At 40.3% G+C, this 12,643-nt stretch overlaps 2 protein-coding genes across 7 annotated transcripts in view; both read right to left on the bottom strand.

Moving 5' to 3' along the window:
* Xrcc4 (X-ray repair cross complementing 4) overlaps positions 1-12,643 on the bottom strand; it is a 257,737-nt gene that overhangs the window by 40,645 nt on the left and 204,449 nt on the right. The gene's annotated exons all lie outside the window — the stretch shown is intronic.
* On the bottom strand, positions 4,541-7,849 carry LOC128113734 (sentrin-specific protease 2-like). The gene is made up of 2 exons (XM_052743634.1): positions 7,635-7,849; positions 4,541-6,988 (listed from the first exon to the last, which is right to left on the bottom strand). Exons 1-2 carry the CDS (start codon positions 7,749-7,751, stop codon positions 5,585-5,587), a joined length of 1,521 nt encoding a protein of 506 aa, XP_052599594.1. The 5' UTR covers positions 7,752-7,849; the 3' UTR covers positions 4,541-5,584.

Raw genomic sequence — 12,643 nt, 5'->3', positions numbered from 1 at the left:
AAACCAATTAAAAATGAACGAAGAAAGGAGGGAAGGAGAGAGGATGGAGAGTAAAGCAAAGTGTCCTAAGTGTCCCGTGTGCAGGGCTTTGGGATGCCAGCTAGCCTGGAGTGAGAGGGAAGTATTCTTGGTTAATTTGTAGAATTGTAAACTAACATCATCTTCAGAAAGGAATTATAACACTGAATTGATTTTGAGAATACAAAAACATTCAAAATGTCATTTAGATACAGTATTTACATTTGTCTTATGGTAATTACCATAAGGCAAACAATGAGACTGTCAAAAGCATATTTAAATATTTGCTTTTAAATTGTATTTCAGTTTGTGGGTAAAGAATACCATAAAACATTCCGAATTCTTCAGCAAAGAAACACTTAGTCAATCCTAATTTTTCTGAGGACATTAAGTACAAATTGTAGTAATTTTAATGAGAAAATGCTCTGAGCCAGTGTTTTTATAAAATCCCACAAAATACTCCATTTAAAAAGATTTTAAATTCAAACATATTTGGGAAGTATTGATTCAATCAAGTTAACATGCTAGTGTGTGTTCTGAATCCCAGGCCAGTTCTCTGTCCTTCAGAGTTTCCCAAAAGTATGGGACGGGGGAACATGATACTTGCCAGGTCCTTCTTTATTTATCCGTTCAAGGAGGAAACTCTACAGGAGAGTCTATTCTATGAGAAATTATGGAAACTGCACTTCTCTTTAGAAAACCTGTGGTTTTGCTTAATCTTTTTTTGTATCTCACTCACAGAATACCCATGAGTTCTTCATGTTACAATATATACAGATGGAAAGAAAGCAATTGTGCACATCTATGTTTGATAACTATCTACCTTACCTACCTATCTGACACATATATAATTAGAGATAAACACATGCTCTTCCTGAAACTGACTCAAGACGTACTTGTTCACGTCCATCATCTTTCCCAAAAGGTTTAACAGCTGTCACAAAAGAAAAGCACCTAAAACAAATCATAATGTTTTGGTAGGAAAGCAATAGACAAGCGTGGATTTAAAAAAAAATACTGATTTATTTAGGTGTGTGTGTGTGTGTGTGTGTGCGTGCGTGTGAATGCACATGTACCATGGCACATGTGTGGGTGTCACAGGACTATTTGCAGGAGTGAGTTTGTTGATCTTTCCTTGCATCCTGTAGGTTCTAAGGGCTGAACTCAGGATGTCAGGCTCAGCTTCAAGCACCTGAAGCCACTGAGACATCTAACTGGACCAGTACGTAGAGAGCTTTGAAAGAACAGCTTTGCTTGTCTAAACTGCCATGTATGCCTTAATAAAATGCTCTACAAAGCACCAGAGTGATGTACATTGATTTTTAGCAGATGATCCTTACAAAAACACATGATACAGAATATAAGCAGGGTACTTATGATGTAGTGCTAATAAAACACATACAGTATGAGTGATGCACTTATTTTAAAAATTTAAAAATATAATGAAAACACCTGCTGTGGGATATCTTTCTGTATGCTGTGAATATGTGTTGCTATGATTGGTTAATAAAGAAGCTGCTCTGGCCTATGGCAAGTCAAGTTACAACCAGGCAAGAAGTGCAGGAGAGAGACAAGAAGGGTAATGGCAGGGTCAGGAGCCGCGGACAGACAGAGAGGAAGCAAGATGACAAGGCGGAACTGAGAAAAGGTACCAAGCCACATGGATAAACATAGATAAAAATTATGGGTTAATTTAAATGTAAGAAATAGTCAATAAAAATCCTGAGCTAAAGGCCAAGCAATTATAATTAATATAAGCTTCTGAGTGATTGTTTTATAAGAGGGCCACAGGACTGTGGGGGTCTTACAGGACTGGAGAACCCTTCTGACTACAATTGGCTGCCCAACATGGAGCAAGAATTTCCACCCAAAACCTGACAAAGCTTTAAAAAAAGATTCTAAAATGGAGCTATAAACAGCTTCCTAGTTCCGTCTTCTCAGGCAATCCTTGGCCTGCGGTCTTGAGCTACAGTATGGTGGGTTTGAGGCATGTGGTCTTGACCTGCAGCATGGCGGATTCCTGCTGTGGTACACAGAGGCATTTCCAAGCCATGCAGTATGCTGCGTGGTGGATTTAGCTTTTGCTGGTACAGACACACACAAAAAAGGTTTCTGGGCTACCTGCTGCTGAATGGAGGCATGAACCCACTGTCTCCCAGAGTCGGCAGAGAGCATGGCTCCCAGAGCTGGAGGTGAATTACCTCCACCATGCTGAAAAGCTGAAATGGGAGGAGTCAGCAGCCAAGACTACTGCTTCAGTCCTAAAAACACAGTTTAGCAGTTTAAAATCTATCCTGGTCAGAGAAGGATCATACATTCACAATAAAACAGATTCAGATGAAATAAATCTCTGAACAGTTTATATTGTGTGTAAAAAATGTATGTAGGCTTGGAAGAGAGGAAAAGGAGTATATACAGTTATATAAAAATGGCATTAAAAAATAAAATCTTGAAAGGGACAATAAGAATAATATAAAAGATAAGCCACATAAAGATGGATATTACAGAGAGAATCTGCATTGTGTTGTCTTTGGGATTTTTAACTGCAGAAAGACATTTGATAATAAAGGCTGCTGAGTTAAATCAATATTTTAAAGGTATCTTGACTTCAAAATTTATGTCTAAGGATATGTTGCTTTGGAAAAGAGGTTCTCCTTTTGCTTCCACAGAAGATGAGAACCTGTGGGTTGCTTCCAGGCTGATATGGTTTGATCAGCCAAGACCCCCTAAAAGGTCTCCAATGACGCCACGGCCCAGATGATCCAACACCCAGAAAAGCTTCAAGGCAACTGGCTCAGACAATGCAGCCTCACAGACTATTCCAGTAAGGACTTGACCATAATTCTTAATTTTCTCAGGATTATTTGGTTTGTTGGATGCTATAATTCACAGACCCAGAGAAGCTAAATAACAAGGAGGGGAAGGGGAAATAGAATAGACATGGCAGGTCGGTGGATGCAGTGGGGGGATGGGAACAGAAGGCATCAGGTGTGGTGGAGAGGATGGAGGGAGAGAGTACCAGAAGAGAAAACTGGATTGCAGGGTACAGGTCAGGGACAAGCTAGAAACCTAGTGCAATGGAAACTTCAGGATTGTTTAAGATATCCTGGGATTTTTGTGTTCCTATATGAAGCTGAAAATTGCCCTTTCAAGATATGTGAAGAATTGTGTTGGAATTCTGATAGGGATTGCATTGAATCTGTAGGTTGCTTTTGGCAGAATGACAAGTTTTACTATATTAATCCTACCAATCCATGAGCAAGGGAGATCTTTCCATCTTCTGATATCTTGTTCAATTTCCCATCTTCTGATATCTTGTTCAATTTCTTTCTTCAAAGACTTGACTTGAAGATTTTATCATAAAAGTCGTTCACTTGCTTGGTTAGAGTTGCTCCAAGGTACTTTATAATTTTTGAGGTTCTTGTGGAAGGAGTTGTTTCTCTGATTTCTTTCTCAGTCCATTTGTCTTTTGAATACAGGTAGGCTACTGATTTTCCTGAGTTAAATTTTTTATCCTCCCACTTCTCTGAAAGTGTTTGTCAGCTATTGGGAGTTTCTAGGGGGAATATTTAGAGTCATGTATACTATCATATCATCTGCAAATAAAGATACTTTCACTTCTTCCTTTCCAGTTTGGTTCCCTTTGATCTCCTTCAGTCCTCTTGTTGCTCTAGCTAAGACTTCATGTACTATATTGGATAAGTATGGAGAGAGTGAACAACCTTGCCTTGCTCCTAATTTTAGTCGAATTGCTTTCAGTTCACCCCCATTTAATTTAATGTTGGCTATGGAATTGATCATCATAGTGCTGCCTTTATCATGTTGACGTATGTCTCTTGTATCCCTAATCACTCAGGACTTAAACATGAAGAGGTGCTACAATTTGTGAAATGCCTATTCTGCATCTAATGAGATGATTATCTAGTTTTTGCCTTTCAGTTTGTTTATATGGTGGATTGGATTTATAAATTTACATAGGTTAAAACATCCCTGCACTCTGGGATGAAGCCTACTTGTTCATGGTGGATGATCTTTTGGAGGTATTATTGGATTCAGTTTGCATGCATTTTATTGAGAATTTTTGCAACAGTGTTCATGAGGTAAAATTGCCTGTGATTCTCATTATTTGTACAGTGTTTATGTGATTTAGGTATCAGGATAACTGTGGCCTCTTAAAAAATTGGGCAATGCTCTTTATGTTTCTATTTTGTGGGATAATTTGTGTATTGTCTTCAACTCTTCGTGAAAAGCCTTGTAGAATTCTATGCTAAAACCATCTCGTCCTGGTTATTTTTCTTTTGTTTTGTTTTGTTTTCTTTTATCAGTAGACATTTAATTACTGCTTCTATTTTACTTAGGATTATAGGTCTGCTTAAATTGTTTATCTAATATTGATTTACCTTCAGTAGGTGGAATATATCAAAAAATTATTCATTTCCTTTTTATTGCTATATATGTTTTGAACAACTTTAAACTTTATTATATAAAAATTTTGTAAACATAACTGTAAGATAATGAAAAGTTAAATACAGTTCATCATATGTAAAATGGATTACTGTATAATTAGCAATATCAACCATAAATCACCACTTCCACAGTGGGAATGGGATATAGCAATATTAACCTAATGAATTAAGTAAATAACATTAAATTGAATCAAACTTTTCAAATAATTCAATATAGACCTAGCAAAGCTGAAGTTTGGATTCAATATAATAATATGGATATTTACCATTATAATTACTTCTAATCAACTTTCAAAACCTAAGGCAAGTCACCTTAATTCTGGGAAAGAATGTGTCTTAAAGTAACCATGATGCTTTTCTCAACAGTTCTGCATCCTATGCAAGTCCAGTAGAATGTGATGAGTCAGGAAAGCATCAGTCTGTGCAATTCATTGTCTTTCTTGTACTATTTTCAAGCTTTAAAAAAATACATTAAAAAAAACACCTCCAGCTTCAATTTAACAGATACAACTCCATCATTAGAGATGCTAGTTAACACATCCTGCCTCTTCTTGCTGATGTCCCTCCTGATCTTAAGGAGAGAATGACATTGTGATGGGCATTCCTTTCAGGAATAAACAGTTCAAACAAGGAATAGAGTTGGCAATTAGAGAGTATTATAAAATGGAAACTGTAAAAGGTTTGCAAATGAGTGAGTGAAAACGTAAACAATCATTGGTGGGGGAAGAAGACAAAAAAACAATCATAAACTAAATCTAACATTAAAACAATTCAGAAACTAAATCCAATATTAAAACAATTGATAAAATAAATTCAACATTAAAATAATTCATAAACTAAATCCAACATTAAAACAATGTTGTTTGAACATGTGTTCTTGTGTGGGTTGAACAGCAATTTCTAAGCTTGCAGTAGCTACTTGCAGCTATAGATGGCATTGGGCAGAACTCCCCAGGTCAGGACTACATTGAAGAGAGTGGGCTTCCTCCATGTCAGGCAGCTCAGTATCTGTTTTAAATCTTTTCAACTCATCTTGCTTGAGGTATATAGAAACATTGATGGAAAAGTGCAGGGGTGCCATAGGAACCAGGTGGATGTTGTTACAGTAAGTGACAATTCAGGATTTCCCAGACCATCCTCTTCCTAAAGATGGGCATGTGTTGCTGAGAAAAGGTAAGTGGTTGGTCTCTAGAAATGTAATCTGCATATTTACAAGTAAAAATTCCACAGTCACTCCCATTCAGTTGTTGAGGAATCTCCTTTGAAGTCATACTGTATCTTTTCCACTCCAAAGGGTCCAGCTCAATGTTCCTTTGAGTTTTGCTCTCATTTTGTAAATATTCAAACATGGTCTCACAAATACTCTGCCCTGTCTGACCCATTGAATCAAAGTAAACAATACTTTGTTTTCTTAGGTCAATTACTATTAGGCTCCAATGTACCTTCTGGTGAATAGGTACTAGAATAATTTCTTTTTCAAACAGTTTTATTCCTCGAGTCCATCGTTTAATAGAACAGTAGCCACCATGCTTTAGTTTAGGATAAAAGAAAGTGCTGAACACGTGAAGAGCTGGGTACCCTTTTTTGATATTTCTCTCAACCAGAAGATTCATGTAAAAATTGATGACCTCATCATTGAGCCACTCACCATTCTCTAGGGTGTGGATATCTCCTCGAGTAATATGCAGTTTGAATGCACTCGTTAAGATTTCCTCCTGGGGTCCTGGACCCAGTGCATTTCTTATTTCCTTTTCCATGTCCTCTGTAACATTAAGGACTTCATCCGTTCCTCTGCCCTTTTCCTGTTCTGCAACAGGCTTTTTCTCTGCCATAACTACTGGCATCTTGTTGGGGAGTGACCTACTGCTGCCACTATGCAGGAAGACTTGAGCCTCTGCTCTTAGCAAGTCAGGCTCCAAGTGGTGTCCCCTTCTTCCTTCAAGGTTTACTGCATCTTTTTTCTGTGTATCAGAAGAGTTCTCTGTACACGTCCTCACTCTCAAGTCTGGTGAGACACATTCCTTTGTGGTAACAACAGTAGATTGTTTAGGATCACACTGAGTTGTTCTGGATCCATGACTGTGCCCTTCCACACACCCTTTGATCTTCAAGGTGTCCACCAGGGTTGTGAGAGCTCTCTGTGGGTCAGATTTCATGTGATCACTGGGCAGAAGGTGCTGCAGCAACCTTTGGCACTTTTGCCTTTGGTGGTTTTTGGCATATTCCTCCATGATGCAACAGGGCCGCTTGCAACCCTTGCCACCATCCCCAGACTTTCTCCCAGTTATAGCCTGCTCCTGTGGACCTTTACCCCACTCTAGGGGCTTTAGTTGTCTTAGACTTTCTTGATGGGGTTCCCGTAGCTCATCCTTGCATGGCTGTTGACTTTGAAGCTCTCGGTCTTGCTGTTCCTGAGGTATCCTCTTTGGAGTTTTGCTGGGCTCTTCAAACTCCAAATCCGTTGCACCCTCATCCTGGCATTTCACTTTTTTTTTTTTTTTTTGCTTCTTTTTTTTTTTATTTAATTTATTTTAATTTATTTTGCAATACAATTCAGTTCTACATATCGGTCACAGATTCCCTTGTTCTCCCCCCTCCCGTCCCCCTCACATTCCCCCCAACGCCCCCCCCCCATTCCCATCTCCTCCAGGGCAAAGCCTTCCCCACAGACTGAGGTCAACCTGGTAGACTCAGTCCAGGTAGGTCTAGTCCCCTCCTCCCAGGCCGAGCCAAACAATCCTGCATAAGCCCCAGGTTTCAAACAGCCAACTCATGCAATGAGCACAAGATCTGGTCCCACTGCCTGGATGCCTCCCAAACAGATCAAGCCAATCAACTGTCTCACCCATTCGGAGGGCCTACTCTGGTGATGGGATGGCCAAACACCTTAATTGTTGTGCTAGAAACCTCATCCAACTACTGAGGGATCTGGATGCAGAGATCCATGACTAGGCCCTGGGTGGATCTCTGGGAGTCCAATTAACGAGAATGAGGAGGGTTTATATGAGCGAGAATTGTTGAGACCAAGGTTGGATAAAGCACAGGGACAAATAGCCAAATGAATGGAAACACATGAACTATGAACCAATGGCTGAGGGGTCCACACTGGATCAGGCCCTCCGAATGGGTGAGGCATTTCACTTTTTTAACTTGTCCCAAAGCTTCAGATTCGATCTCTGTTCCACCTTCATGCTGGTATTTTCGTTTCTGACCTTGCCCTGAAGTTTCAGGTTTCATCTCCATCTCACACTGTTTAGGCTGCCACATGAACTCACTTCTGTATTGGCCTTTGCTGGGTGCTGGCTCCCCAGTATGGTATAGCCTTCCTATTTCCAAATGAATGCAACTGTCTGACTGACTCTGGCTTGTTATTCTTGGGCTAATCACCTTGATATCTGAAGAATTACTTATTCCAGTAACAGTATAATCCACAAGTTGGTTCAAGGTTGGGAACCTTTCAGTCCACAGGATGAAGAACTCAGAATAGCTTTTCTTTATAAACAACAGTTGACTTTGGATGTCAGGGTAAGACAGAGTAAGAAGCCAATTGAGCTGGTAATGGGAACAGATTGGTAAATAATCAAATGTTGGCAGTTCACTGGGGTCCACTGTGGGAAACCCTGTGGAATTCTAGGACTCCTTCCTCAGAAGGGTCCCGCAAGGGTTCAGTAACAAGTTAAAGACCCAGAACTTCGAAATTGTACAGATTGTCCCAGCCACCATAAGACACCAGGCCTTAACCATGCAGCTAACACATCAGAAGCAAGTCTCACAATTGATGCCTGACTCCGAGGTTGCCCTACCCACAGCCTTCAAGGTTCCATAGCTGATTGTGACGTGACCTGAAAGAACATAAATACATGTTCTTTGGAGGGTGGCGGCCCTGCTCACCCCCAAATGGGTCCAGGAGTTGGATAAAAAGGGTTAGAGTGTTGCGAACTAATCATACACATCTCAGTTTCCTTCTGTAGAGCACAGGGTTACCTAGATCGTCTCAGTACAATCTAACTTGTACTGATTAGTACATTTGTCTTTTAGGAAATTGTCCATCATGGTCAATATTGAAAAACCAAATATAATTGCCCTTCAAAATGGCTCCTCATGATATGCTTACTAATTACAAAGAAAAAAGAGAATTTTACAGTTATAAAACCCAGTAGATACTGTTGTGTGACAAAACTTTTTATGGAGAAATGAAACACACATCTACTCTCCCCAGGCAGAGAACCCTGGACAGATCAAAATATAAATACCACCAAAGTCCAACTTGGTAAACTAAGTTTTATTGGGGTTACTTACAGTAATATGGGTGAGAAGTTATTTACAGGAGCAGAAATGACTCAAAGACAGGTGTATTATCACAACCCACCCTCAGCATGCATGACAGCTCACCAAAGCTGGGAACCAGGAAACACTGCACACCCTGCAGGCAACTCAACAGGCTGGAGAGTGTCCTTTCCAAGTGACTCAGTTGATCTAAACCCCTCTAGGCAGTTGGTGGTTTCTGCTTCTTCCAGGTAGCTGGTCTGAGGTTGGCTCTTCTGAGAGTCTTCCTTGATGCTCAGCTTTCTTCCATCTGAGAGGGACTCTTAGCTTTTATTGCTTATTCTGGCAAGGAGGGGGCTTTTACTTATATGACCTGGTGTACCACATTTAAAACATTTGGTACCAGGGAGCCTTATTCTATCTCTGGGAATTGCCTCTCCTATCCAAGCCTCATTACTATCATTAAGAAATTCAACACCGTTAGTAGACTGAATCCATTCTTCCAAAGGAGTTGATCTAACCTTTAATGGTGTAAGTATTCTTTTGCATTCTGTATTAATATTATCGAATGCCAAGGACTCAGTTAATACTTTTCTTAATTCTTTATTTGACAAAGCTTTTGTTACAGCTGTGGTCAGCCTTTGTAAAAAAATTAGTGAAGGGTTCTTGCAGTCCCGAAATATCTTTGTATATACCTCAGTTGGTTTTTCTTGTTCTGGATTTTTTCCCCAAGCATTTATAGCTGCTGTACAGCATAGGATATTGTAGGCTCATCATAAGTGGCTTGTACATTCCTATCAGCAAAACATCCCTCACCAAGAATTTGATCTTGGGAGATCTCAAAATCTCTGAGTTTACCTTGTTGCTCTAAATTTCTTGCCTCTTTTCTCAACCAGCTTTTCCATTGTAACTGCTGGGTATATTCTAGAACAGCTGAAATTAACTGATGCCAGTCATCTGGAATGATTCTATGTGAGGTAGACCATGAATTTAACATCTGTCTAACATATGTTGAGTATATCCCATACATGACAATCACTTCCTTCATATTTTTAAAGTCCCTCATTAAAATTGGTTGTAATGTATATGTCACATATGGCTCAGGGTGTGTATCATCTGCTGGCCTCTCACGGATGATGACAGGATAAGCCATTGTATGAGAGCCATCTGGAGATGTTACAACTTGTATGGTCTTGCCCTTGTGCTTATCAGGTCCCTTGGCATGTTTATTGAGAGTTTCTCCCAGGGCTTGCAAACGAGCACCTAGGGTCTGTTTTAGGGAGTGAACCTCCTCTCTTGCTAGGGATTCCAGATTTCTCATGAAATCATGTAACCTTTTATGTTCTGAAACACATGATTCCACAGACCTTATTTTATCAGTTAATGATAATCTTTCTTCCTTACAAAGTGTCAGAGTAGCTACAACTTCACTCTGGATAGTTATTGTTCTATACATTAAATATTCATATTTATTATCAATAAAATCGATTTTGGCTATACATTTATTATTAATGGACTAAAGTTCTTGTATTAAGTTAGCATATTCAAAACTAAGAAGACTGTTTTGTAAATCTTTATTACTGTCTTGTAAATCCTGGTTAGCAGATTCCAGACAGCCTGTATCAGTTCCAATAATGACTCATCTTTGTTATTATTAGTAATGTTAAATAATAATAATTATTAATAAATAATAATAATAATAATAATAATAATAATAATAATAATAATACCAGTATTTGAATGCTGTGTGAATTATTACAGCAAATGCCAAAATGGTACAGGCCAGATACGCCTTTGGAAAGTCGTATATTTCCAGAAAAAATGTCAGTCATCATACAGGCAAAAAAAGGTTTTAAATTCTTGTGAGGTAATGTTTTCGGTCATATTATAAGAATTACTCAAAATTTGTTAGTCAGTTTCAAGGTGTAAAATTATCAAGTACTCTTACTTGAAAATAAACACTGGCTTGCTTGTCTTACCTTGCTTTCATTGGTATAGTAGTGCTTTTAGTGTTGTAGCAGTGCTTTTCAGTCAGCAGGTGTTGCTGGTGTAGCTCTAAAGTCGGTTCCATTGAAGGCTTTGGCTGGCGGTAGCTGCAGGAGGGAGCAGAGTGTCCCCAAGGCAGCATAGGCAGTTCTTCCTGTGACTCCCTGGAGCTTCAGGACACAGAGAGCTCCAGGCCGCTCCAAGTCTGTCTCAGTGCCTTTGCAGCCAAGGAAGCATCACATTCAGGGAGCCGGCCGGTGGATGGTGCGGCATCTATTTTAACCAGGTGAGACTGTGGAAGCCTTGGGCCCATGTGGAAGCCGGCGAACAGTGAGGCGGTGGGGGGGGGGGGAAGCACCTCACTCACAGCATTTTTCACTGGTTTGGGGACTAAGTTTGCAAGGGGAACTGAGACCGGACATAGCTGCTCCCTTTCTTCGGGAATGGAACCATGGAGGTGCTCCCTGGTTATATGAAACCTGGCAGGTAGGTTCAGGTATCTGCCAGCTGGGGAGGAAGAAGCAAAGGAAGGGAAGAAACAGTACCGGGAATTAAGGGCTGAATGGGTAGGCGTTTGGTCCCCAGGAAGGGTGGACATTTTAAAAGAGACAGGAAAGAAGAGACAGGGAAGTGTGGTAAGTGTGGAAAGTGTGCCACAGCAGCCACAGAGGAGGCTGAGGGTGGAAGCCACCCAGCTCTTTAGAGTTTGCCCTATGTTGGGCACTAGATACTGGTGGAAGTATTAAGGCAACTCCACATAGTTAAAGGGAGGTTTATTTTGTGGGGTAACTTACAAGTAAAGGGATAGGTTACAGGGTCTGGGAGAGGTCAAGTGCTGTCCAGTGGTGTTTTCTGGAGAACGCTGCCTGGTCTACCATTCCGCATCTAGGATTACCAGGAACCAAGAGAGCCAACACATCTGGATCTCAGGTCTGAAGGGCTCCTGTCTCAGCCCTGCCTCAGGGGCAGGGCAGAGGTAGGCATGACAGTTACCGGAAACCTCACTGGGGGTAGTACTTCCAGGTCAAAGCTGGAACAGCTACCTACTACATCTTGTCAGTTTCAGGGACTTTCTGAGCTCTTTTGAGTTGTTTGTCTTCCCACTTAAGGCGCTTCCCATCAGGGTGGAATGTTTCAGTCTTGGAGGAAACTGTTGTACAACAGGTACCAACACACCAAGGATAAGTATGTTGCCATAAGAGAGTAAATCAAATCTCAGCATTGTCAATAGGATTCGTGCTATGGGATAATACTTTTGTACATTGGTTTACTAAAATGCTGATTGACCAGTATAGGCAGGATAAGCAGACAAGGAGAATTCTGGGAAGAAGAAGGTTGAGTCAAGAGAGACCAGTCTGCAGTCCAGGGAGCAGCATGTAATGGCACACAGGTAAAGCCACGAAACATGTGGCAACATATAGATTAACAGAAATGGGCTGAGTTTAAGTGTAAGAGCTAGTCAGTAGTTAGGCTGAGCTAATGGCTGAGCAGTTTTAATTAATATAAGGCTCTGTATGTTTACTTGGGTCTGAGTGGCTGTGGACCAGGCAAGATGCAGGAAAACTTCCAGCTATAGATTCATTGAGAAAAAGACACATCACTACCTTGGTGACAGTCCTGGCAATAACACAAGCCCTGAACTCATCCCTAGAAAACAGTAGGAAGAATTAAATTGGAGCTGGAGTTACAGATGTGTGGTTTTTCAGTGGGTGCAGGAATCTGAATGCAGTCGACATCATTATATAACAAATACTGATATTCTCTGGCCCCTTGAGCAGATCTTACATCTACTTTCAAAAGGATAGAGACTTTTTACAAAAATGTGAGCAAAGGAGTAGACACATATTGTTTGTTGTTTACCATTGGAATGTAACCACTTAACAAACCATGTAAGTATATTTATACCA

This window comes from Peromyscus californicus, unplaced genomic scaffold (assembly GCF_007827085.1).
Source record: "Peromyscus californicus insignis strain IS unplaced genomic scaffold, ASM782708v3 Scaffold_18__1_contigs__length_77618521, whole genome shotgun sequence".
Taxonomy (NCBI): Eukaryota; Metazoa; Chordata; class Mammalia; order Rodentia; family Cricetidae; genus Peromyscus; species Peromyscus californicus.
This window is presented reverse-complemented; position numbering and strand designations above follow the sequence as displayed.